This window comes from Myotis daubentonii, chromosome 6 (assembly GCF_963259705.1).
Source record: "Myotis daubentonii chromosome 6, mMyoDau2.1, whole genome shotgun sequence".
Lineage (NCBI taxonomy): Eukaryota > Metazoa > Chordata > Mammalia > Chiroptera > Vespertilionidae > Myotis > Myotis daubentonii.
Genome location: NC_081845.1, coordinates 6,993,261 through 7,018,585, shown reverse-complemented (window position 1 = coordinate 7,018,585; position 25,325 = coordinate 6,993,261). Strand labels below are relative to the sequence as shown.

General features: G+C 36.7%; 1 protein-coding gene across 12 annotated transcripts in view; it reads left to right on the top strand.

Annotated features, from left to right (window-relative positions):
* SCAF8 (SR-related CTD associated factor 8) overlaps positions 1-25,325 on the top strand; it is an 85,283-nt gene that overhangs the window by 35,248 nt on the left and 24,710 nt on the right. For 7 of the 12 annotated variants that reach the window (XM_059699977.1, XM_059699978.1, XM_059699976.1 and 4 more), the window contains 14 exons: positions 1,429-1,590; positions 3,740-3,893; positions 4,988-5,118; positions 7,174-7,350; positions 8,347-8,426; positions 10,690-10,743; positions 11,410-11,527; positions 13,440-13,571; positions 13,847-13,959; positions 15,456-15,649; positions 19,047-19,147; positions 21,072-21,185; positions 21,985-22,141; positions 24,324-24,457. In XM_059699977.1, the coding sequence (XP_059555960.1) occupies positions 1,429-1,590; positions 3,740-3,893; positions 4,988-5,118; positions 7,174-7,350; positions 8,347-8,426; positions 10,690-10,743; positions 11,410-11,527; positions 13,440-13,571; positions 13,847-13,959; positions 15,456-15,649; positions 19,047-19,147; positions 21,072-21,185; positions 21,985-22,141; positions 24,324-24,457 (1,821 nt within the window). The remainder of the gene's footprint in view (positions 1-1,428; positions 1,591-3,739; positions 3,894-4,987; positions 5,119-7,173; positions 7,351-8,346; positions 8,427-10,689; positions 10,744-11,409; positions 11,528-13,439; positions 13,572-13,846; positions 13,960-15,455; positions 15,650-19,046; positions 19,148-21,071; positions 21,186-21,984; positions 22,142-24,323; positions 24,458-25,325) is intronic. The other 5 variants (XM_059699986.1, XM_059699987.1, XM_059699979.1 and 2 more) reach the window with 4 other exon arrangements.

Below are 25,325 nucleotides of genomic sequence, written 5' to 3'. Positions count from 1 at the left end.
ATTATGCTAAATTTCCCACCACAATGAACAAGGTATACAATCTGTTCAACTGTTTCACCACTTGTGCAGTTGGTTATAGCCCATACAGCTTCCTTTTGAGTCTTAAAGTCTTCCTTAGAGAGAATGCCAAAGAGGAATGACATTCCCTAGTCAATGTCTGGGGGGAAATTTAAATGTGTGTGTTTTTTTGTTTGTTTGTTTTTCATTGATTTCAGAGAGAGGAAGGGAAAGGGAGAGAGAGATAGAAGCACCAGTGATGAAAGAGAATCATCAATTGGCTGCCTCCTGCACGCCGCCCCCTATTGGGGATCAAGCCTGAACTGGGTATGTGCCCTGATCAAGAATTGGAATCAGTGCTTGTGAATTGGTGCTAAAGGTCTCTTCATTTTCTTGACTTAATAAATACCTTAAGGAAAAGGTTCTTAAAAAGAATTTGAAGGAACATATGAAATACATCGTCTTGGTTTTTTTCAGAGTGAAATCACTCATTTATCAGTTAAAAGTCCTAATAGAAATGTGTGTTTTTGTGTTGGGGGTGTATTCTCACTGGTACTTGAGTTTCCAAGAACATAATTTTGATTTGGTGCTGTTTATGATTTCTAGGAAATTACTTAATTAGATCCAAAAGTTGAACCTGCTTTTTGCAGCCATGATTTCATTTTAATCAACAATATGTTTGGGAAACAGGTTTTGTTATGCTTTTGGATATGAGGACAAACTAAAAGCAGTGAACTTGTTAGTAAAAGGATTCTGAATTGTGCTCACCTAACTAAATAGGCTAGAAAAGCTTGTGGCAAGAAAGGAGGAGACTTTATGTTCTTCAGTTTGGGTAATGGACAGGAAGGTTGAGGAACATCCTTGGAATAGCCAAAAAATGTTTTTGTAGAACAAATTCTTGGAATCAGAATGGGAGTGTCTTAACTTTTTACAGGTGTGGTATTTGAGAAAAGTTTTGAAACTTCAGGCTCAGTACATTTAGAACGCTATAATTTGCCATTTGGTATTTGTTCCTACATTAGTACAGAAACCCTATTGTTACCTGTTTCACATGAAAGCTGATGCACCTTGGCAATGCTTTTTCAGAGCTCTTCCTTCCTGGATTTGCTGCTTCCTTCCATGGGGCTTTGCAAAATCATTGCCCGTCATTTTTAATTATAATTTTTTTTAATTATTCTTTTTTTTGTTTTTTTGTTATTCAGGATACTTGTGCAGTCCTACATTGGAACTTAGGTGATTGACAATTGAAATGAGTGTGTAGAGTAGCCCAAGTAGATTCTTTAAAGTGCCATTCCAGACAGATGGAATGGGGAATAGTCAATGTCTGAATATGCAGAACCTTAAAATGAACAGTGCTTAAGATGATTTTTGTCTGCCAGGAATTTTACCTTCTCATTTCCTTACCTTTCAACTCTTCTTTTTTTTAATCAGTGTAAACCAGAATACAAGGTACCTGGACTTTATGTTATTGACTCCATTGTACGACAATCTCGACATCAGTTTGGTCAAGAAAAGGATGTGTTTGCACCCAGATTTAGTAATAACATCATTAGCACTTTCCAGAATTTATATCGTTGCCCTGGGGATGACAAGGTACACTTTTTCTTCTTTTTTTAAAGTGGACAGATAACATTACCTTTTGGGGCTTAATGAGACTCGTTAGATTATCTTAATTTATGATTTTATGTTATCTTTTACTCTTCAGTTATTCTGAATTTGAATATTTAGTTATACTTCCTATGTTCCTTTTTGTTCTTAGAATCTTTTTAAACAGAGTGGAAAGATGTAGGTTGATTTTGCTACTTTTTAATTTATTGAAACAATTGATGCTAAGGAAACTTGCTATCGTGAGCCTTTGGGATTATACTAAAATTTTATTTATTCACCTTCATGACCAATTCAGAATTTCGGTTGTTTGACTTCATTTACCTATTTAGTGTCTGTGAAAAACAGATTTGCGAAGCAACTAATAGAAAATAACTAACCTGCATCTCAAAATTCTTTTGTAATGGTAGAGTTTTATTGGTGCTGGAAACCATACTACTAGGCCTGCTAGGTCTGAATGAGTAAATATTCTGTACCACACAAAAAAGGCCTTACAGCCTAAGGGAGAATAACAAGGGGTTGTTTATCTTCATACATGTGCAAAGATGCTAAAAGTTTACCTATTTTGTGTGTTGATTTGGAAATTTATTGTGCTCTTCTGACCAGATTGATTGCGATATTGATTATGTAGGAAAAGATAAGAATAGATGAAGAAGAATGGTTGCTTTAAAGAAGAGCCACAAAACTTAGGTAGTTTTTATTTTTAATAATTACAGTCTTTAATCAAGAAAAAAATGTTATAATGTATATATATGGAGCTATTGTATCAATTTTTGTAAACAATTCTTAAATATGCTTGCTTGAGAAACAGAACTTTCTTTTACATTTACTTTGGTACTTTGATAATTCTTTGCAGACAAAAAGAATGTTTCCAATTTTAAGTGACCTCTCATAAGTGATTCTTAAAATAGACACCTTAGAATCCCATCTAAAATAACTAATTTAAAATTTTATGTGTACATTTTTTGAGGTTAAACACTTAGAAATATCACTAATTTGGATTTGGATTTCTATCAGTTACTATGAACAACAAATTAGTGTTGAGTTTGTAATCTTCATGATAATTTTCTCAGTTATAATAGAGTTTAAGGTTCAGAGTTATTTGTTTATTTTTTAACCCTAGTAGGAAAGATGACATTGGCACTATAATCTCAATCATAGTTTTGAGGCACTATTTGCATGTAGGTAGATACATACATGAAACTTGTCAGAGACTGGCTAATTTTGAATTAGCCATTGTCTTGGGAACTAGAAGATTTCTTTCTATAAAGCAAAAAACTGTAAGGTACATTTTAAGTGTTCACGTCAAAGAAAGGATAGTCAAATCAGAAGGTATGAAGCATTCTTTGTGTAATTTTTTATGCTTCATTTGAAATACAAAAGTTTGCATATTAATCTAGATTGGACATACTTTGAAAATCATCAGTATAATATTATAAGGGATTTAAAAATGAACCAGATCTTCATTTTTAAAATTGCTGCTTTTACTATTACAAAATATATACATTAATGTAGAAGTCTCTTTAATATTTAAGCTCAGCCTGTTATTTAAGTTATTTTCCTAATTGAGTAAGTAATGTTCCAATAATAACTAATACTTAGTGCTATTTAAAGAACTTTTGTATGCTGAACAGTTGTGAAAGAGTGTAAATTTGATTAAATTCTTATTTGAGGAAGTAACCTCCCCAGTCCTTAGAAAGTTTTAAAATAAAATTTTTTATAAAGTCACATATGATAAGGACTTTGTCTTGGTGTTACTTGTTTAAAAGGTAAAGTTAAAATCAACTACAAATATGACTTTAGTACTGACGTGAATCCTGACCTGCCGCAGCAGCTTGACATTTCTCCAGCCAACCATAACCGTGATCTCATTAGACTTCACATGGCAGCTGAAACCTTCCCGCCTTCTGCTAAGCGTAGCTTTAGCTTAACTTGTGTATCTGTCAGAATGAATCTGTGTGGTTTTTTCCCAAGTCAGTTAAGGTTACTGAATGCAAAATTATAGAAACAATTTCAGGGCTGGAAAGTTCTGTAGAAATTATTTTAATCCATTCCCCCCCCCCCCCCCCCCGGCCAAATAGTATGTGCTAAGGTTTAAAAGCAAAAAAATCAGTGTCATTTTTCTTTTTTCTTCTAGAGTAAAATAGTGAGAGTATTGAATTTATGGCAGAAGAACAATGTATTTAAGAGTGAGATTATTCAGCCTCTTTTGGATATGGCAGCAGGAATTCCTCCTCCAGTCGTCACACCTGTCCTGGCCAGTACTACTGCTGCTATGAGCAATACCCCAGGTATGTTGCTTTGATACAGACTTATTCTCCAAATATTGTGCCCATACTTCTCAGGTGATTATTCATATGTAAAATAATGATTCCGCAGTGCAGGAGAATTTGACTAGACTAGGTAATTGAAAAGTAATTTGAAGGAAAAATAAATTCAGAAATTACATTTGTGTGTAATTCATTTCTAAAAATTAGGGAGCTGAATATTTTTAGTCCTTAGATACATAAACATAAAAAGCCTTTGGGAAATTGGTGTGTCAGTTTGGTTTTTCCTGATTTAACTGCCTGTAATCTTTTAAACTTCTATGCAAATCAACTTGGTAATATTTCACAGTATACTAGAGAAACATAGTATTATAAGAAACCATGAAAAAATTTGATGGAGCCAATAATGCTTTAATAATCTCAAAATCAGTTCTTGAGTTTTAATTGACATATTTTATCCTATCCAAGAATTACATTTGTTAACATTTTGGTATATATTTAGTTTTGGTGTGTGTGTGTGCATTATTGAACAAAAATAGCTTTATATATACTAGTTTATAACTTTTCATTGAAGATTGTATTTTGGTTAATTTTTTATGTAATTGATTTTCATCTGTAGTAAGATGTTTAATGACGGCTAAGTATCATAGTAGTAATTTTAAAAAAAAATTTTTTTTTAATATATTTTATTGATTTTCTACAGAGAGGAAGGGAGAGAGATAGAGAGTTAGAAACATCGATGAGAGAGAAACATCGATCAGCTGCCTCCTGCACATCTCCCACTGGGGATATGCCTGCAACCCAGGTACATGCCCTTGACCGGAATCGAACCTGGGACCTTTCAGTCCGCAGGCCAACGCTCTATCCACTGAGCCAAACTGGTTTCGGCTATAGTAGTAATTTAAAGTAGTTCATTGTAGACAAGAATGGACCATCCTTTGGGTATTTTAACCTATCTAATTCTGTAATGATTTTTCAAAATGGAGACAATAAAATGAAACATTTATATAAATTTGTATGTGTTTTATGAAAGTGACAGAGCAAATTTCTCTACCTTTTCAAGCTTTATTTATTTACTTAGAAATTTATTGGGGTGGGTGTGATGTCTCTTTTTAAAGGAACTCCTGTGACACCTGTTACTCCAGCCAATGTGGTCCAAGGTTTACCTGATCCATGGGTATCCCAGATAGCAAATACAGATACACTTACAGCTGTAGCTCAGATCTTACAAAGTCCTCAAGGCCAGCAGGTGAGAAACTTTTTTATATTGACAATGATATAGAACTCATTATTTTCCTAATGGATTGTTTCATAATGCACCATCTAGAACAGTGGTTCTCAACCTTCCAAATGCCGCAACCCTTTAATACAGTTCCTCATGTTGCGGTGACCCCCAATTTCATTGTTACAAATTGAACATAATTAAAGCATAGTGATTAATCACAAAAACAATATGTAATTATAGATATGTTTTCCAATGGTCTTAGGCGACCCCTGTGAAAGGGTCGTTCAACCCCCAAAGGGGTCGCGACCCACAGATTGAGAACCGCTGGTCTAGAATGTGTGTGTGTGTTTTCTTAGCACTTACTATCTTGTTACAGTGTATAAGTTACTTACTTTGTTTATTCTGTTTTTTCCTACTGGAATGTATGCTATACAAGGGCAAGGGTTTTTGTTCTGTTCACTGCTGTATCTGTAGTTTCTAGGTTCTAGAAACTACAAACTACATTTAACACTTTTTTGTAGAAGGAATGAATAATGTATATTGGATATACAAAATATCTCAGAGTTGAGTTGTCTGGAAGGTAAGGTGGCCTGTGCCTATACTTGTAAGTTATCAGTGAAAAAGTTGAAATGGTAGATTAAAGCGTGGGGCCTGGGTTTTACTATACATAAATGGTGAGCTGAGAAATTAAGGATTGATAAAAAGCAGTGGTGAATTGCTAGATATTTTTATGTTGAAGTCACATGATCTGAACTGTACTTTAACGGGTGAGAGAGGAGAGAAGGTCTGGAGAGGAGTATCTTTGTTTTGGTAACAATGATAATATAAGGGAATAATGACTATGTGAAAAGTAGTAGGGACTTTAAAAAAGGACAATCTCAAAAAAAAGGGACAATATAAAAACCAATTCAATTTTATTCATATATCAGACCCAATTTCTACATTTTTGGCACAGTTAGGAAACTGAATTGATAATACATAAAATTATTGGATTATTAATTTTATTTTGTGATACTGATATTTTGAAAATCATTCATAAAGTAAATGTTTCCATTTTTAAAAATACTTATGAAAATAAATACTTCTAGCAGGAGATGGGATTTTCCAGGAGAAATAATACATAGAGTCAAGAAGACACAGTAATTGATAGAATATCAAGTGCAGAGTAGAGGAAAGTAGGATCCTGCACTGGTTTATCCCTGGGTGACTGAAAATATAACAGTGCTATTGGGGACAAATGGGGTGCCAAAAGGGCCAGTTAAAATGTGTAAAGGAAAGATATGGCCTCCCTTCCTCCTTCCCTCCCCAGTTCCCATTATTCCTTTCTCTCTCTCCATTTCTTCCTCCCTTCATTCTGTCTGTTCTGTAGCTTCCTCAGTGCGGTAATTCAACCATCATATATTTTTAAAGTATTTTTTTTTTGGTATTATATTAGCAGTCTGTAGTAAATGTTTATTTGATAGCTTAATGACTCCTTTGTTTCTTAATGTTGCTATTTTAGATAGGCATGAAATTATTTTACTGTCATCTTGAGTAGTGTTTGTACTTCCTCCCGCTAAGAGGGTGGATGAGAAGAAGGGGGAAGAACGGTTACTTTCAGCTCTTGTTGCACTGTTCACCTTTATTTTCCTTAGTTTTGGACTCTGCTTCAAGGGAGAGATTTCTTTGCTTTCCTGCTTTGAGGAAACATGCTATCAGATGTCAGATCTGAAAGATAGTAAAAGCAGTTGTAGTCAGTGCTTGTCCTTTTACAGAGATTAAGTTAATTGAAGAAGAGATGAAAAGCTTAGTGAAAAGAAATGAGTGTGCTTGTGATGAGTTCTTTATCTGGTTATCATTGAACGAACACTTTTTTGTTTTCTGACTTTGCAGAAGCAAGACAAATTTATTGAGGAATGTTCTATATAGGGCACACAAAATTTATTTTTTTAAAAAATTAACTCTTGTTTTGTGTTAGTTTACATTTTTTTCTTCATCTCCAAAAACTAGAACGAATTCTATTGACTAAAAGCTTTAGATGGGCATTCTGATAAAACCCACAACCTGTCTATATTAATTTTCCCGTTTTTTCCCTTCCAGTTTCAGCAGTTAATACAAACTTTACAGATACAACAGCAGAAGCCCCAGCCTTCCATTCTGCAGGCCCTGGATGCTGGTCTTGTTGTTCAGTTGCAGGCTCTGACCGCACAGCTTACAGCTGCAGCTGCAGCAGCCAATACGCTCAATCCCTTAGAACAGGGAGTGTCTTTTAACAAGGTAGAAATTAAGTTATCAAGTCTGTTCTTTGTGAATTACGGGATTTTATATACTATCATGTAGGTAAATGAGTTTTATCATAGAATTATTTCAATATCTACTGTACAAGATGTTACCAGTTTTACAAAAGGCTCAAATTTCTTAAATTAAGTACTTCTATAATTCTTTTTGAAACATTTACAATATTTTCCTTTGCATAAAGATAAACGATTTTTAGGTCAGTAAAATTGTGAATTCACCATTAAGGCAAATAATTATTTTCTGAATTTCTAAATTTCTTTTTTGGATGTTACAAATGTATTAATTATGGTGTTCTATAATTTTAACCTGCTAAAATTAAAGCTGTTCATTTTGTAAGTTCAAAGAACAACTTTTCTACAAGTTGTCATTATTCTATAATATTTTGATAAATTGAGGTCTAACTATCATGTTTTTTAAGTTGAAAACTTTTCACGTATAGCTTATTGTGTGATATGTTCATTATTCTTGTTAATTATGGGAATATTAAAATACCTTGGAAGTGTTACCCATAATTTATTTTTGCTATTATTATTTTCCATAGAAAATGATTTATTGAGTTACTAGATTTTTTCAGCCAGCAGCTTCTAAGTGTAATTTAGCCTGACTCTAAATAGCTAGACCACATAAAATTCTTCAAATTGATCATTTAGAAAATAGTGGAGCATTTTAAGAAAACTGTACTAGGAATAGATCATTGATTATAGTTCTAGATATTTTTATCAAGCTTTATTACCATTGGCAAGCCACTTTATTTTGATTCTAATTTTTTCAAAAGATCCACTCAAATAAAATGTTTTAGTATATTATAGCATGAAAGGATTATATGAAACATTTTCATATTAACTATTGAGTAATACAGATAAATTAGTGGGATGTATTGACCTTTAAATAAAACAGCATTTGTAACATATTTGTGAGAAGCACTTCTTAATCTCTCTCTTTCTCTTCCTCCCCTCCTACACTCCCCTCCCCCAGAAGTTGATGGATAGGTTTGATTTTGGAGAAGATTCTGAGCATAGTGAAGAACCGAAAAAAGAAATTCCAACTTCTCAACTGTAAGCATCATTATGTTTTTCTTTATAACCATAAATGTTTGATGGGTTTTTTTAATAAACATTGGATGGAATGCTGCATTCTGAACTACTAGATATCCTTTGAATAAGTTAGGCTGTTTTGTTCTAACATTACAAAATGATGGTAGGATGGTTTTCTCATTGCCTCACTATATTATTTTGACTCTCAGATCTTTGCAGATAGTTGGCTATATGAAAAGTCTTTATGGGAATGTTGATAAATGTTGATAAATCTATTTGTGATATTTTCTGTATCTATATTAGGCTTTATTTATCTCACTTGTAAGAATATCCTATCTAATAAAAGAGAAAAATGGTAATTGGCGTACGACGATACCCTTTTCATTGGCTAATCAGGGCTATATGCAAATGAACTGCCAACTAAGATTGGCAGTTAACTGCCAACAAGATGGCGGTTAATTTGCATATGTAGGCACAATGCAGGGAGGCGAAAGGGAAAGCAGGAAGAAGCCCCCTGCCACTGACAGTGATCAGAAACCCAGGGGGGAGCTAAGAGCTGGGGGGCAGGGCAAAGGCGGCCCTGGGGCTGCCTTTGCTCTGCCCCCCAGCCATGATCGGAGAATCAGGCGCCTTTGCCGCCCTGGCCAGTGATAGCAGGAAATAGGGGTGGAGCCAGCGATGGGAGCTGGGCACGGTCGAAGCTGGCAGTCCCGGGAGCTAGGGGTCCCTTGCCTGGGCCTAAAGCGAAGCCCACGATCGCGGGGCCGCTGCAGCTGCGGGTCCCCGCTGCCCGGGCCGGACGCCTAGGCCAGAGGTGTTAGGCCTGGGCAGGGGCGGAGCCTGCAACCACGGGGAGCTGGGGGTCCCCTGCCCAGGCCTGACACCTCTGCCGGAGGCCTCAGGCCTGGTCAAGGGGCCGATCTGGTGATTGGTGATCGGAGGGTGATGAGGGTCAACTCCTCTGGCCGAGGCATCAGGCCTGGGTGGGGGGCGGAGCCGGGGATTGGGGGGATATGATGGTCCCCTTGCCCAGGCCTGAAGCCTGGGTCAGAGGTGTCAGGCTTGGGCGGGGGGTGGAGCAAGTGATCAGAGGGAGATGGGGGTCCCCTGCCCAGGCATGATTCCTGGGCCAGAGGCCTCAGGCCTGGGCGGGGGCCAGAGCCAGTGATCAGGGGGAGATGGGGGTCCCCTGTCCAAGCCTGACACCTCTGGCGGAGGCGTCAGGCCTGGGCAAGGGGCTGATCAGGCGATCGGAGGGTGATGGGGGTCAATGCCTGAGGGCTCCCAGTATGTGAGAGGGGGCAGGCTGGGCTGAGGGACACTCCCCGCCCCCCCCCCCCCCAACACACCCAGTGCACGAATTTCGTGCACCAGGCCCCTAGTTTGAAATAATAGGAAAGAAGCTTGCTTCTAGTGCCAGGGGCCACTTCTGGGAAGTATACCAAATCCTGGAAGTGTATCAGACTAATCAGTAGAGGTTAGGGTTGTAGGGATTTTTGTTGTTGTTGTTGATAATCCTCACCTGGTGATATTTTGCCATTGATTTTAGAGAGAGTGAACAGGAGAGAGAGACAGAGGAGAAACATCGATGTGAGAGAGACACATCGATTGGTTCCCTTTCCGCATGCCCTGACCATTCCCGTTGATCAGGCCTGCAACTGAGGTACATGCCCTTGACTGGAATTGAACCCAGGGCCCTTCAGTCCTCAGCCGCTGCTCTTCCCACTGAGCCAAGCTGGCTAGGGTGGGATCTTCTTCTTTTTATTTTTAAAGAAATGATTATAGGTTTTTATTTAGCTCAGCCTCCCCACCCCACCAGTTCTGCAGAGCCCTAAATTTTGTGAAGGTTCATGAAAACAACATTGGGTGTGGTGTGGAAGGTGTGAGAATGGAAGGGGATTGATGAATGGGGAGAACTTTTGGGAATCTTGTTCAAACGGTTTATTAGTTTTATACATTGGGATAATGTATTTAAAGATTATTTATATAATATAAAACACAAATATATTATTTTGATAAAAAGATTACTTGAAACAATTAACAACTAATGTTTTAGATTGAGTTGTGAAGTTAGAAGAAGCATCTGAAATTATGTAGATCAGTTGCTTGAACAATATAAGAATCATCTATCTTTAATAATCTTGACAGCAAGGTATTTATCCAATGTAGTAATGCTTTCCATTATGAGAAGTTAAGTAATTATTATTTTATGTTCTTTTGTTACTGAATCCTGTTTTTGATTTGCCATCTACACACTCATCCCCGTTCTGCTTTCTGAAGCAAGGAAAGATTTGCTCCACTATCATTTGAGACATAGCCCTTCAATTTTTGAAAATAGGTATCGTTCTTCTCTTTAGGCTTACTCTTTTTTTAACTGTTTCAAGACTTCTCACCATCCTGATTGTCCCCTTTGGGATGCCCTCTTTTTTGTTCCTTTTACCTTGTGGCACCCAGAATTCCAGGTGTGAATTTCCCAGAGTATAGTTAAATTATTTCCTCCTATTTAAACATTGTTTCTGCTAGCATATCTAATAACATGAGGGCTTTTTTAAAGAAAACAGATTAATTTTATGAATTTTATTGTCAATTATAATTATAGATTTCATATGTACTAATAGAACATTTTTCCCACTATTTCATAGAGAAGTTAAAGTGACTGTTTAAATACTTTTAAACTGATTTTAGAAGTTTAATTGAGCTTTTCTTAAAATGTTCTATTGTAAAAAAGTACTAACATATTTAATAGCATGAGATAGTAATATCAGATCTTTATCAGAGTGTCTCTAACATGTCATATATTGAAACACTATTGAAGAGTATATTTCTATTTTAACATAGTAATGTTTTGAGGTATTCCATTTTCTTTGTTAATATTCCAAAAATAAACATTGTAGTAGAGTATGTTTCATTTCCTTGGCATTGAGGGTCAGGGTTAAATACTCCGTTATTTTTATATTATCTTTACTGTGTTTTAAAATATATTTCCACTTGTTTTTCCTTTTAGTTCACACGTTTCAGAATCAGTGAACAATTCCATTTTTCATCAGATAGCAGAGCAACTACAGCAACAAAACCTAGAACATCTCAGGCAGCAACTCCTGGAACAGCAACAGCCTCAAAAGGTTTATAACTCCATCTTGTGGCCTTTAGAATTATTGCTGTCTGTATTCTATAAATTGATGTTTCTTATTAAGTATGGTGATTTTTCTTCAACTATTTATTAGGAAAAATAGTCTTTTTAGGATTTAACAGTTTTTTCTGTAATCAAAATGTACTCAAGCAACTTATGAATGGATTGAGACCATTGTAGAAATTAATCTCAGTATCCTAGAAATGGAGAACAGAAGACAGAGATGGGCTTTCAGTACCACAACTTAGTTCCTCTCCACTCAGTTCCCTCTCAAGTAAGGTAATGATGCTTTTGCTGTTGTTGATGGCATTGATGACAGAATAGATTGCTGCCTTTACTTAAGCATTACCATGTGGCAAGAACTTTATTAGGGTGATTACATTTAATGCTGATGAGAGAGGTCTTTTGACTCCCATTCTATACCATAGAAAATTGAAGGTCAGTGAAATGAAATATCTAATCTTTATAATAGTCACCATTTTTTTTTTTTTTAAATTTCAGAAAGGAAGGGAGAGGGAGAGAGAGATAGAAACATCCATGATGAGAGAGAATCATGAATCGGCTGCCTCCTGCATGCCCCACACTGGGGATGGAGCCCACAACCCGGCATGTGCCCTTGACTGGGAATCGAATCCTGAACCTCCTGGTTCATAGGTCAACGCTCAACCGCTGAGCCACACCAGCCGGCCTGTATTCAAAACTTTTTGGTGAAAATGAATTTAATACAACCTCAGAGACATTTAAAATAAGCATTGTTAGACAAATAATACACACAGAGGTGAACAGAAGAGTAAGTCCTCAAGTAACCTCTTCTCTGATGAAGCACATACATCGTGGGGACACAGGCAGAATTCTGATTTCTGTAACAGGTACAAGTGAAGGACTGGAAATAGGGAAGAGGGATAGTTACTTCAGTGCTGTTACAGAGACCAAAGGTTGTCGTGATGGAACAGTTTATCCAAAAACAGATTTGTTCATCTATCGTGACACTTTGGAATTGCCTTAGTTCCAGTTTTATTTCACAAGGTTTAGGAGAAGCAGGAAATTCAAGGTGTAGTACTCTTGACCAGCTTGTAATTAACACCAGGTTATTGGAGTGAAAGGTGAAAATAATATAAACTTGAGCATGTGATCCTAAAGAATCTCAGTCTCTCCCGTCTTGGCTGGCTTAATTGCTCTATGTTATTCATAATTTTAGAAGATACAGTAATAACACCCTTTTGAAAGGAGTAGATGTTCTTAAAAGCGTCATTGTTAAAAAATGAGTGAAGAAAAGGGAGTGGTGAAGAAAAACGACTTTCTAATGCATAAGGTAGATAGTGTTTAAAAAACATTTAGAATTGGAAGGTATAGCAACAGAGTAGCAAATCAAATAAATTGTTTAATTGGCTCTACCAGTTCAATTGCCCTACTGTATTTAAGATAGGGTTAATAAGAAAAAAAAACTAAGCGTTGTTATTTACCAGTAAGCTCAATATGTCTGTCTAAAAGTTTTAATAGTGTCCTAGAGAAAAGAATAGGATTACTAGTGCCACTCTAAACATAGTCGCCCTGACCACACGTGGAGGTTACCATTACATATCATTCGTGATATCCTCCCTTTATTAATTCTTGATAGTTTATATTTTCCGCAATTAAAAATTCACTTGAAGACCCACTTGATTTTCTCATTCTATTCTAACATTGTAGTCTTCTCCTCTTTTATGAAGTTCTGCTTTGCTTTTAATTAAACTTGGATTTGCACAAAAGTGTAAGTTTAGATTGATCATAAAAGATTAAACATAGAATTTCTTTATGCTCTGGGCTCAAATTTTAGAAATTGTCATGTTTGTGTGTTTAAATTTTCACTTGTAATAATATTTACTATTTCTCAATGTTTGTGTATTTGTATATATTCTCAATAGGCAACCCCTCAGGATAGTCAAGAAGGAACATTTGGATCAGAGCATTCCGCCTCACCCTCACAAGGGAGCAGTCAACAGCATTTCCTTGAACCTGAAGCAAATTTGGATGATTCCATAGATATTCAGCAACAGGTAAAAAGTAAATGCTTTTTTGGGTCATAAATTTATAAATTAGAGAAAAATATTATAAAAGACTGTAATTTTTATTTTAGGTAGAATATTTTATTGTCCATTTTATGTAAAACAGTAATATCCTGAAGGTTTTTTCTCCCTACCTAAGCTCTGCACTCTGTTTTACTATTAGACATTAATGCTACTATCATGAGTAGTTTGTAAGGAAGAAATGTCAACATGTACTGATTCTAAACTAGGCATTTTGTTTGTTTGCTCTTCCTTTGACTATTAAGGACATGGATATAGATGAAGGGCAAGATGGAGCGGAAGAGGAGATCTTTGAACAAGAAGCAAAGAAAGTGGCTGTTCGCTCGAGATCAAGAACACATTCACGCTCTCGTTCAAGGTTCTACATGATATTTAAAAATAGTTGTTTGTAAACATTTAAAATGTTGGCTTTGTTTCTTTGCATCAAGATGTAAGGAAATTTTTTTTCTTAGAATTATATCTTACATTGTCTCAGAAAGAAGCCATATCATGAGACCTTGATTTTTGGATTGTGTCTGATTATAGTTAACTAGAGGCCTGGTGCACAAAATTTGTGCACGGGTAGGGTCTGTAGGCCTAACCAGTGATCAGGGCTAATCAAGTTCCCTGCCTCCTGGCCTCCCTGCCTCCTCCTACCCTCACTCCCTCAGCACCCTGCCACCACCGTTGCCTGCCCCTGGTGGTCAGCACACATCATAGCGAGCGATCGAACTCACAAGGGGACAATTTGCATATTAGCCTTTTAATAAATAAGTTATTATATAGGATAATATTTTGATGACATCCACCTTTTAGGATATTAATGTCTCAGAACAACAGTTAAGTTAGGCTGTGGAGTAAGTGTTAGAAATTCTGTCGTATTTCTCACATTCCATTTCATCTCATAATACCACCAAAAATGATCATAAAGATAACACTACAAAAGTTTTATAAACAGTAATCAGAATATCAAACTATTATAAAATATCCTATAAATGTTTTTTTGTGAGCTTTCAACATGGCTAAGGCACATTAATGTACATGCTCATTCAACTTTGAGTTAGATGGTTTTTCTTAACCTGGTAAATTTTTATGGAGCATGCATACATTGGCTTTACTACGAACTACATTAAAACGAAAAGTCATTAGTCTTTAACATTTTTTTACCCTATTTTCTGCACATGAGTACCCTGAAAATCTGAACAGTAAGTAAATACTAGAGGAGGGAGCAGTATCTTTGATCACCTTTTCAGTCATTTCTTGTTTGTTTCAAGATGTTATGAGTATTCACCTCTTCTAAATGAGAGCCTGACCAGTCAGCTTTCTCTAAACCCACCTCATGTCACTGAATTATTTGGCTTAAAGAAGTTATGTTAGTTATAATTTGGTTGTAGCACAGTGGCTTCCTTATTTGTCTTGTAGCTCCTCCTTAATAAGCAGGTTGGAGAAGTGGAAAGCTTGTAAGCAGAATTACATAAGGGCCTAATGCTCTGTTGGAAACATTCTTTGTTTCGTAATTTTAAGAATGTAACATCTACATTACCTAAAGGATCTTTTTATTTTATTGGGTTTTCTGTCCCTGTTTGTGACTCTTGGAAAAATAAATTGGAACACTAAGAGAAAGTGAGACCCTTATGGGGTCTCATTTTCCTGTTTTTCATGGTTGTGGATCATAACCCAGACTCAGTAAGAATTATTGAAAACAAATATTTATGACTCGTGTATTTGAGAAAATCCGTATTTAATACTTGATTATAGTTATATTTTTAAAGAGGTAGATAAATATAAAACAACCCTTTTTTTCTCTCTCTTCAAAGTAAGAAATTTAATATAAGAATAACATTGTCATTAGTAGTAAAATAAGAATTTTTTTAGGTCACCAAGAAAACGAAGGTCTAGGTCACGGTCTGGATCTCGAAAGCGTAAGCACAGAAAGCGATCACGCTCGCGCTCAAGAGAAAGAAAGAGGAAATCATCACGTTCGTACTCCAGTGAAAGAAGAGCTAGAGAAAGGGAGAAGGAACGACAGAAGAAGGGGTTACCTCCAATTCGGTCTAAAACATTAAGTGGTAAGTGACAACATGCTTTTGCAAATTTTGGTGTCAACAGATACTAAGAAAATAGTTATCTGCTACAGAGCCTCTAAATCTTACTTTAATACTGAGAATTTGAAAAGTGGTTTGGTAAATGAGTAATTTTATCCTTGGCTTTTGTAATGTGATAGCAGAGAAAAGGGAAAGGAAGAACAGTTTCTACTCAAATACTAAGGTTGTTTGAGAGTTAAAATTTTTTAAAAATACGTTTATATTGATTTCAGAGAGAGGAAGGGAGTGGGAGAGAGAAACATCAGTGATGAGAAAGAATCATCAATTGGCTGCCTCCTGCACGCCCCTTACTGGGGATCGAGCCCACAACCTGGGCATGTGCCCTGAGGGAATCGAACTGTGACCTCCTGGTTCACAGCTTGACACTCAACCCCTGAGCTACACCTGCTGGGCCTAAATTTTTTTTTTTTAATGCAAGTTACTGAACATAAGACTTGACTAATGATATATAAAGTGGACCAGGCATAGTGTCTTTACGTGAACACCGTGACTTCTTTGCATTCATGTTCTACCCAGTTAACCACCAGGTAGGCCTGTAGGAGTAATTATTGTAGGAAGCATGTAAATTTTAAAGCTAATTATAAACTTACTGAAATAGTCTTGGAGACATTCCGATTGTATAAATTTTGCCTCCTCTGTATGTTAATCTACAATGTATGATTAGAACAAATTTGATAGTAGTGGGAGTTTATTTTAAGAGAGGGCTAGAGGAGAGTTCATCTAGTAGGAATGTGAGGTACAGGAAAGTAAGTTGTAATTAGTGCCAAATTCTGCCTAAAGGATTCTTAGTGGGTTGCCGGGAGCCGGTCCATCCTTGCTGTTTCAAGGGACCTGGCATATATGGCATACGGTTCTTAATATGTTTGCTCACCTTCTTGGCACTGTGTTTTAACCAAGGTCACCTCTCCGAGAAAGGTTGAATCCCCAGGTAGGGATTTTCCCCTGAAGTTAGGGAGGGAATAAAACCCCTCAACTAAGTGCCAGGCGGGTAATTAATCACTTTAACTATGAACAATCATGCTTAAGCTACATAATCTTTACTCCCTGGAATGGAGATAAGAAACGCCCTAACCTTTGTAATAGAGATTGATAGGATTTAATCAACTGGTATAAATACAGATGTAACAAGACAGCAAGAGACAGAACTCATGAGACAGAACTCAGAACACAGAACTTAGAACACAGGGCTTGGAAGACAGGACCAAGAGAGACAGAGCCTAGGCACAGAACCTACACAGAACGTTCTCTAGAGACAGAAGAACTTCGCTGGAGAGAGCATGCCGGAGGACCCTGGACAGGGACTGGCCTCAGAACCTAGAGACAGAACCTAGCGAGAGAACATGGCAAAAGATCCTGGACTGAACCTGACTATAGAAACTGGCAAGAGAACCTGACTAGAACCTGGTGACCGAACATGGCTGGAGAACCTGGACAGAACCTGGCTGGAGATCCTAACCAGAACTTCTCTGGAGATCCAAAGCAGAATGTCTCTGGAGATCCAGACCAGAACTTGGCTGGAGATCCGGGCTAGAGATCCTGGCTAGGCTGCTGATCAACTGAACACTGTCTCCGTGTCCTTCCTTCTTCGCTGACTCCGTCCACACCTTTGGGGACCCCTGGACCCGCTGGGGTTGACCCCGGCAGTGGGTTATATAACTTCTAAGGTGAACCAGCAGACTGCAGATGGGCAAATTACATAAAATTGAACAAATTGTCTTTCTTTGCAAAGAGCTGAACATCAGTCGGGTGATCTGATTTCCAGAGGTCTCCAAATATATTCTTTCTGTCTTGGAAATAGATAAATAATTGGTATAACTTATAGTACTGCTGAAGCATCTTGGAAATTCAGGCTTCTAATTAAAGGCAGTAGCCACCTGCTTACTAAGTTCCGGCGCTTTCAGCAATCTTTGGCTATTTTGCTAGAATCTTACCTGATTATGAGAGGCAGTGTTAATCTAATGTCGCTCTAACTCACTCTGAAAGTTTTTATTTATCTCTTAAGGTAAGGGGCACTAAGGGAGCCGAAAGTGTTACCATAAAATCTCTACCATGCCTCTTCCCATGATTACATTTAAGGCATTCAGAATCTCCAATTTTGGGATATAGCTTTTACCTGGTGTGTCTTTCATGTAGTTCCTCGCCTAATTTGTCATGTTGCTACCACCATTTACATAGTTTTGACTATGGAATTTATTTTCTATTGCTGTTTTTTTTTCATGGGTAAGCACATAAAGTATGGTGAGAAGGATGTCTCATTTTTTTTAAATCTCAAATCTCTCTGTGGCAGCAATATTTATTTTAGGTGGTCCCAACACATTTTAAACACAGGCAGTAGTTTTCCCCTACCATTCGTCCTTAGAACACACGAGTTTTTATGAATAGTCCAGAGGATATGAAACATCAGCACACAGTAGCATTCTGGGAATCAAGTGTCTCCTCCTCATGGAATGGAGGAGACTCGTTTTTGCTTTAAAGTAAAGAAAAAGATGTTCAGGAAAAGGAGATATTCATGGAGGCATGAACAGTACAGCTAAAAGTAGACAAGATGTCTCATGTGTAACATTTGTTTATTAGTTGGTAGTGGCTTCCAAGTCTTTTATTGTAACAGTTCAGGAGTTCTAATTCAGTCTTTTGCTCTTCATATTTTCATGGAAATTATTATTTCCTTAAGGGTAGGATACAGTTTTGAGATTTAAATGTTAATTAGGGACAAACATCCATTTAAACTTTCCAGCACAGAAAAATACTTTAGTCTGGCCAGTGTGGCTCACTGGTTGAGCGTCGACCTATGAACCAGGAGCGTTAGTCTGTGAACAGTTCGATTCCTGGTCAGGGCACATGCCCAGGTTGCGCCCTCTAGCCCCAGTGGGAGGTGTGCAGGAGGCAGTCGATAGATGATTCTTTCTCTCCATTTTTCTCTCTCTATTCCTCTCTGGAAAAAAAAAAAAATGCACGTTTAAACAAAATACTTGAAAGGTACACAAGATTGCAATGAAAAGTGTTTTGAAACTTTCTTGCACATTAGAATTACCCGTAGTATTTTAAAACTCCCAATTTCCACTGTGTCATACTCCATACTATTCATTATCTTTACAGTGGGATCCAGGTAACCAAAGTGATTCAAGTGTGCAGCCACGCTTGAGGACAGGTGACATGATAGAGGTTGGCTTGGCATAGATGCAAATGGATAGATACCTAGGATTTTAGTTGATTATAAATAGAAAAGATAAAAATGTCAGTAAACATGTATTTTAAATATGCTGTCTTAAATTTTAATGTTATTGTTAGTAGAGCTACTCAGCTCCTTATAAAAAGGAACTGTCTATGTGATTTAGGTCATTTGCCTCTTTTTTCTTGACAGTGTGCAGCACTACCCTCTGGGTTGGTCAGGTGGATAAGAAGGCAACACAGCAGGATTTAACCAACCTGTTTGAAGAGTTTGGACAAATTGAATCCATTAATGTAAGTATCACATTTTAAATTATAGTTTAAGGTTTAAAAAAAGAATAGAGTTTTCACTCCTATGGAGAGTCACTTTGGTTTCTAATTAGCCTAAGTGCATCTGTCCGTACACATCTTTTAAGGATTGTTCGACTTTCATCATTTCTGTATACAGTCTGCTGTTTATCATCTTTCTTAATTAATTTTTAAAATGGAATTCTAACAAAAATTATTTTTTTGTAGTAGTCTAACACTTGATCCCTAAAAACATTGAATTTTGAGTTAGTGGGAACTAGTGTGATCTAGTTTAATTCCTTTTTATAAAAAAGAAACTGAGTCCACAGAATTGTAATCCACCTGCACGTGAGCACACAGGTAGTGTGGAGACACAGCTGGATTTTGAGGCCCCAGTCTTTTGTTAGCCTCTTCTTCCCTCCCTTTCTCTTCTTTGTCTTTTCCTCTCAAAGCCAACCTTAAACAAGAAAACCTGTGTGGCCAGGGCATCTCCAGTCACTTGAGCTTAACTCTTTAACTCCTCAACTGGATTCTTTCAGTGGTTTTGCCCCACCCAATCTTCTTTGAGTAGTTTCTTCTTTCTGAAGGACTGCGCTAAGGATGTCCGACTGCAGCTTAGGCCTGTTCTCCGCTGGCAAGTGGCCATCCCCCAAGGGCTCCTGGGCTGCCATAGGGACGTCTGACTGCCAGCTTAGGTCCAATCCCCTCAGGGAGCGGGCCTAAGCCAGCAGGTGGACATGCCCCAAGGGGTCCCAGACTGCGAGAGGGCACAGGCTGGGCTGAGGGACCCCCCTCCCCCCGAGTGCACAAATTTTTTTGCACCGGGCCTCTAGTAGATAATAAAATACTTTATGTGGGGGGAAAAGCATAGTACTTAAAACGAATAGGCACTACATTTTTTTGTGCCTATTTTACTAGTGATAAAATCCTGGATTTGAAAAATTGATGTAAGATTTAGAAGACCTTTGAGGACCAAGAAAAGTTTGTTAGATTTAGCATTTAGTAGGTGATTTGAGAGCTTGAAAAAAATATTTTCAATTGGTTGGTAAGGAGTTGGGTCTGTATCATAAGATTTGAAGAAGTATGTAAAGGGTTAGGTAGACTTCACTTTTGAAAGGTTTGGTATTACAATGACAGTAGCTTGAAGTGTTAGCAAGACTGAGGGAAAGCTTTTTATTTTTAACAAATAGAGTTTATGAGATATTGGGTAATAATAAAGGGATAAAATACCTTTTGAGTTCTTAAAAGAAAGTGAAAGGCTCTGTGTTTTTTCTGAATTGATACATTAAGGATAATTTTATGCTCTGGCAGTCTATTGAATAATTAAATGCTTTGTAAATAAAAGTCTCAGATCTTTACAATGAGGCTATTTTCCTGTTCATTTTAAAACCCACTTCCAGAAGTACGTGGCCAAAATTAAGTTGTGTAAATTCCAAAGCTTTAGTTTTATCACTTATTGTAGTTTATAGATTTTGTATTAAGGTTAAGATACCCCAAACAATAGTTCTTCACACATCACTCACTATTATTTGGAAAAATTGAAATAATAATGTGAATAAATTGTATGCTTTCAAATTTGTGGGCCATACAATATTATTTTCCTTTTATCTTGTATTGTATGCATGTTTGTATACTTTTTAAAATAGTTTTTATTGTGTATTAGATACACTTTAATTGATATGTGATTATTTAAGATTTCGCATCCATCATGGCTTAGGGTGAGACCAAGTAGGTTTTGGATTTTGTTCTTTGTTTTAAACTAAGTAATTAGTTGTACATGAATTGAAGCAGTAAACAGATAGCTGGAGGAGGAAAAGGGAAATGATTCAGTATTCATCAGTAGTTAATGTTCTTTTTCATGAAAACCATAAAATGCCAGAATGAATTGCCCTCCTTATATCCCTTCTAAAGGAAACATTTTTTTTAATAGATGATTCCTCCCAGGGGCTGTGCGTATGTCTGCATGGTTCATCGACAAGATGCGTTTCGGGCTCTTCAGAAGCTTAGTTCTGGATCATATAAAATTGGGTCCAAGGTCATTAAGGTGAGATTGGGGGATTGGATTATTAGGATATTTCTGTATTTAATTCATTTTTAAAAAATGTTTAATGGGCAAAATGCAACAGAAATTTATTATTTCAGTATTATTGAGTACAGAATTAGATATAGATTAATACCCAAAACTTTAGTCAATTTATATTATTAATTTCTCCTTTTTAACCTATTTCATACAACCCAGGCCCTTATGAAGGTTTTATTTTTATTTTCCTTTAATCTTTAAACTGAGTAATTATTATGCATTTTTCCATTTTTACCTCGTATAACCAGTTTCTTCGATTTGGAGATAATTTATTCCATCAGTTTCTGTAACTGAATTAAAAACGTTAATGTAACTGCTTTCAATGGAGTTAATGTGCCCATGCTTTGTCATTTTATGGCAGAGTATTTCCTGTAAACTCCAGTGTCACTGGTCTCTTTTCTGGAGTACCAAGTTTTTGTTTAAATTATAATAACTATTCTAATTATCGATAATGTAGCTTGACATTTTTTATGGTGAAAAGTAGATTTGGATATTGTTCCTGGAAATGTGTTGTCTTAAAGTAAGAAGTGTAAATAAATTTCATAAAGAAAATCCCAATCTAATGCAGTTTTTATTTTACAAACAAAAACAGAACATGAAAACTTTTCATGGCTGCTGTTCTTTGAGTAGTAATGCTGTGCCTGTCCACCTGATTTTTAAAACTAATTTTATTTGTATTTACAATGTCTACATGTTTTTTAATGTTTTGCCCTGTTTTTACAGTATTGATAAGCTTTCTGTTTCCTCTCCTAATTCCTGATAGATTGCTTGGGCTTTAAACAAAGGTGTAAAAACAGAATACAAGCAATTCTGGGATGTGGACCTTGGAGTAACATACATACCATGGGAAAAAGTTAAAGTGGACGACTTGGAAGGTTTTGCAGAAGGAGGCATGATTGACCAGGAAACTGTAAATACTGGTAAGAACCCTAAAGATAGTTTTATGTTTAAAAAGCACATAGTTTTATGTTTAAAAAGCACACTTAAATGTTAAGTGTCAGAGTATAGAGAAGAGAGTATTTTAAAAGTCTACAAACGTAGCATTTTTTAGTGTCTTTAACAAAGTTTTCCTCTTCAAGACAAAGAGTTATATATTGTATATATGGAGTTTTTTTAAAACTAAATATTTAATTCCTTGAGTTTAAATGAGAACTGGAGATTACATAAGCTTCTTTGAAAAACTGCCTAGATAATTTTGATTAGTATCCATGTTGAGAATGGTTCATATTCATGTAATTTGAGAATGATTATGTGCCCATACTTTGTCATTTTATGGCAGAGATCATTTGCTTTAACCAAATGATACTCTGACTTGCTCTTTTAAAAACCTGTCTTTTTTTAAAAATATATTTTATTGATTTTTTACAGAGAGTAGGGGAGAGGGATAGTTAGAAACATCGATGAGAAAGAAATATTGATCAGCTGCCTCCTGCACACTTCCTACTGAGGATGTGCCCGCAACCAAGGCACATGCCCTTGACCAGAATCAAACCTGGGACCCTTCAGTCCGCAGGCCGACGCTCTATCCACTGAGCCAAACTGGTTAGGGCAAAAACCTTGTCTTTTTATTTTAAAACATGTTTAGCAATTATAACCGGTAAGAATTCTTAAAATAATTGAAATATGCTATATATGTTATTGCTTCACATCTTTGTAGCATAATAGCTAATTTTAAGAATATTTTTGTTCTCAGGCCAACTCATATATTCAGACACTTTTTCAGTTTTCTTGTCAATTTCTCCTTTTACTTGATGGATGTTCCTCCAGAACATGTATTCATTTACTAACTATTTTAGTTCCTGCTGTGTGCCAGGCATAATTTTAGGAACAGGGATTATAGCAGTAAGACAGACAGACAAAAATATTTCATGCAGTGCACGTTGTAGTATAGGAGTTGATAACCTATAGTCCCTGGGCCAAATCTTGTCAGCAGCCTAGTCTTGTAAATAAAGTTTTACTGAAACAAAGCCCCGCTCACTTAATTTTATCTATTTTATATGACTCCTCCCCTCCCAACTACTTTAGTATAGGAAAAGTTTGCCCACCCATGTTCTAGTGGAAAGATAGATCATGAACAAGAGAGATAAACTATATGGTATTTCTATGTTTCTAAGTTTTAAGAAGAAAAATCAAGGGGAGATAGGCAGTCTAGTTGTGGAGCTAATGCAATTTTTATCGGTTGAAGGCGCTATAACGGAGAGGATGATAGTTGAAGGGGTGAGATGTGCAGCTATCTGGGGAACGCATTCCGTATAGAGGAACAGCAAGTGCAAAACCTGTTCAGAAATCAGGAGACGAGTATGGCTTGAGAGCAAAGTAAGTGAGGAGTGTGTAGTAGGAGATGAAGTCAGAGAGATGCAGAGGGGTGACCTCATGTAAAGTCTTATTAGTCATTATAATGACTTTGATCCTTACTCTGAGGGAGATGGAGAATCATTGGAGGAACCATTAGACCATTCTATTTTTGCATCGCTGTATTTTCAGAAATATTTTTTGGTATTGGGTTAGTTCTTGTTGGTTTTCCCTTGTGACAAAATATAGAATAGGTTGGTTCCTCTTATGTCAGACAGCCTTTGAGATACATATGTATTATATCCCTTCTAAGTGTTTTCTTTACACCAAATATTTTAGTGTTTTTCATTTGTATCTCGTGTCATGCTTCTTTGGTCTCCTCCTTAGTGTCCTAATTAGATTTATCTGGGCAAAACCTAAATTGTCACCTATAGCTATGGACCCATCTTAAAGACAGATGTGCCGCCGAAACCGGTTTGGCTCAGTGGATAGAGCGTCGGCCTGCGGACTGAAGGGTCCCGGGTTCGATTCCGGTCAAGGGCATGTACCTGGGTTGCGGGCATATCCCCAGTAGGAGATGTGCAGGAGGCAGCTGATCGATGTTTCTCTCTCATCGATGTTTCTTACTCTCTATCTCTCTCCCTTCCTCTCTGTAAAAAATCAATAAAATATATTTAAAAAAAAAAGAAAAAAGACAGATGTGCCAAGGTAGGTGAAGGACTTAGGCAAGCATGAAATAAGCGTATACATAGAAATAAAATGAAAAGTTGCACTTACCTAGAGGAAATCAATTTCAAATATTTTGTTTAGAATGGGAAACTGTGAAAAGCTCAGAACCTGTTAAAGAGACGGTCCAGACAACTCAGAGCCCACCTCCTGTTGAAAAGGAAACAGTGGTCACAACCCAGGCAGAGGTTTTTCCTCCACCCGTTGCTGTGTTACAGGTTAGTGCTGGGTGTTTTTGTTGTTGAATGTGTTGTTTTACATTTCTGTTTTTACTCATGTATTTACTTTCTAAAACCTGGAGGAAATTGTCCAAAATGCAATAACTAAGAGTTTACACGAACACTTTTTTAAGAAGAATTTTTAGAAATGATCTAATTCATATATAAATACTTATTTATAAAACAGATGATTACTGATTGCCTGCTCTGTGGTATTTATTGTTTTAGGCACTTGAGATTAGGATACATCACTGAAAAAAACAAAAACAAACCACAAATCCCTGCCCTTAACAGAGCTTTTGTTCTCCAAAAGGGAGACAGAAAATATAAAATAAGTTTATGAGATACTATGGAAGGAAAAAGATAGTATAAGGATGATCAGCTTGGGTAGATGCGACAATCTTATATAATAACCATTTGGCTATCCAAGGAAAAGGCTCATGCTTGGTGTGTTCGAGGAACAGCAAGTAGGCTAGACTAGTATAGAAAGGACACGTCTAGAAAGACTTTGGTTTTCAATCTGGGTTGTGGATTCTTTGGAGGATTTTGAAGGAAGAAGTGACTTGATCTGGCTTAAAGTTTTAAAGGATTGTGCTGGCTACTATTTTGAGAATAGACTTGTGGGCATTGATAAAAGCAAGGGAGACCGGTGAAAAGACAGTGAGAGCAATCCTAGTGAGAGATGATGGTGGCTTAGACTAGTAGACTGATAGCAGTGGAGGGAATGAGAAGTAGTCAGATGCTAGGTGTCTTTTGATGTTATCACCAATGAAACCTCATGGCACAATTAGATTTGAGTTGTGAGAAAAGAGCAGAGGGAAGGTTTTTGGTCTGAGAAATTGGAAAGATGGAGTTACTGTTATCTGAG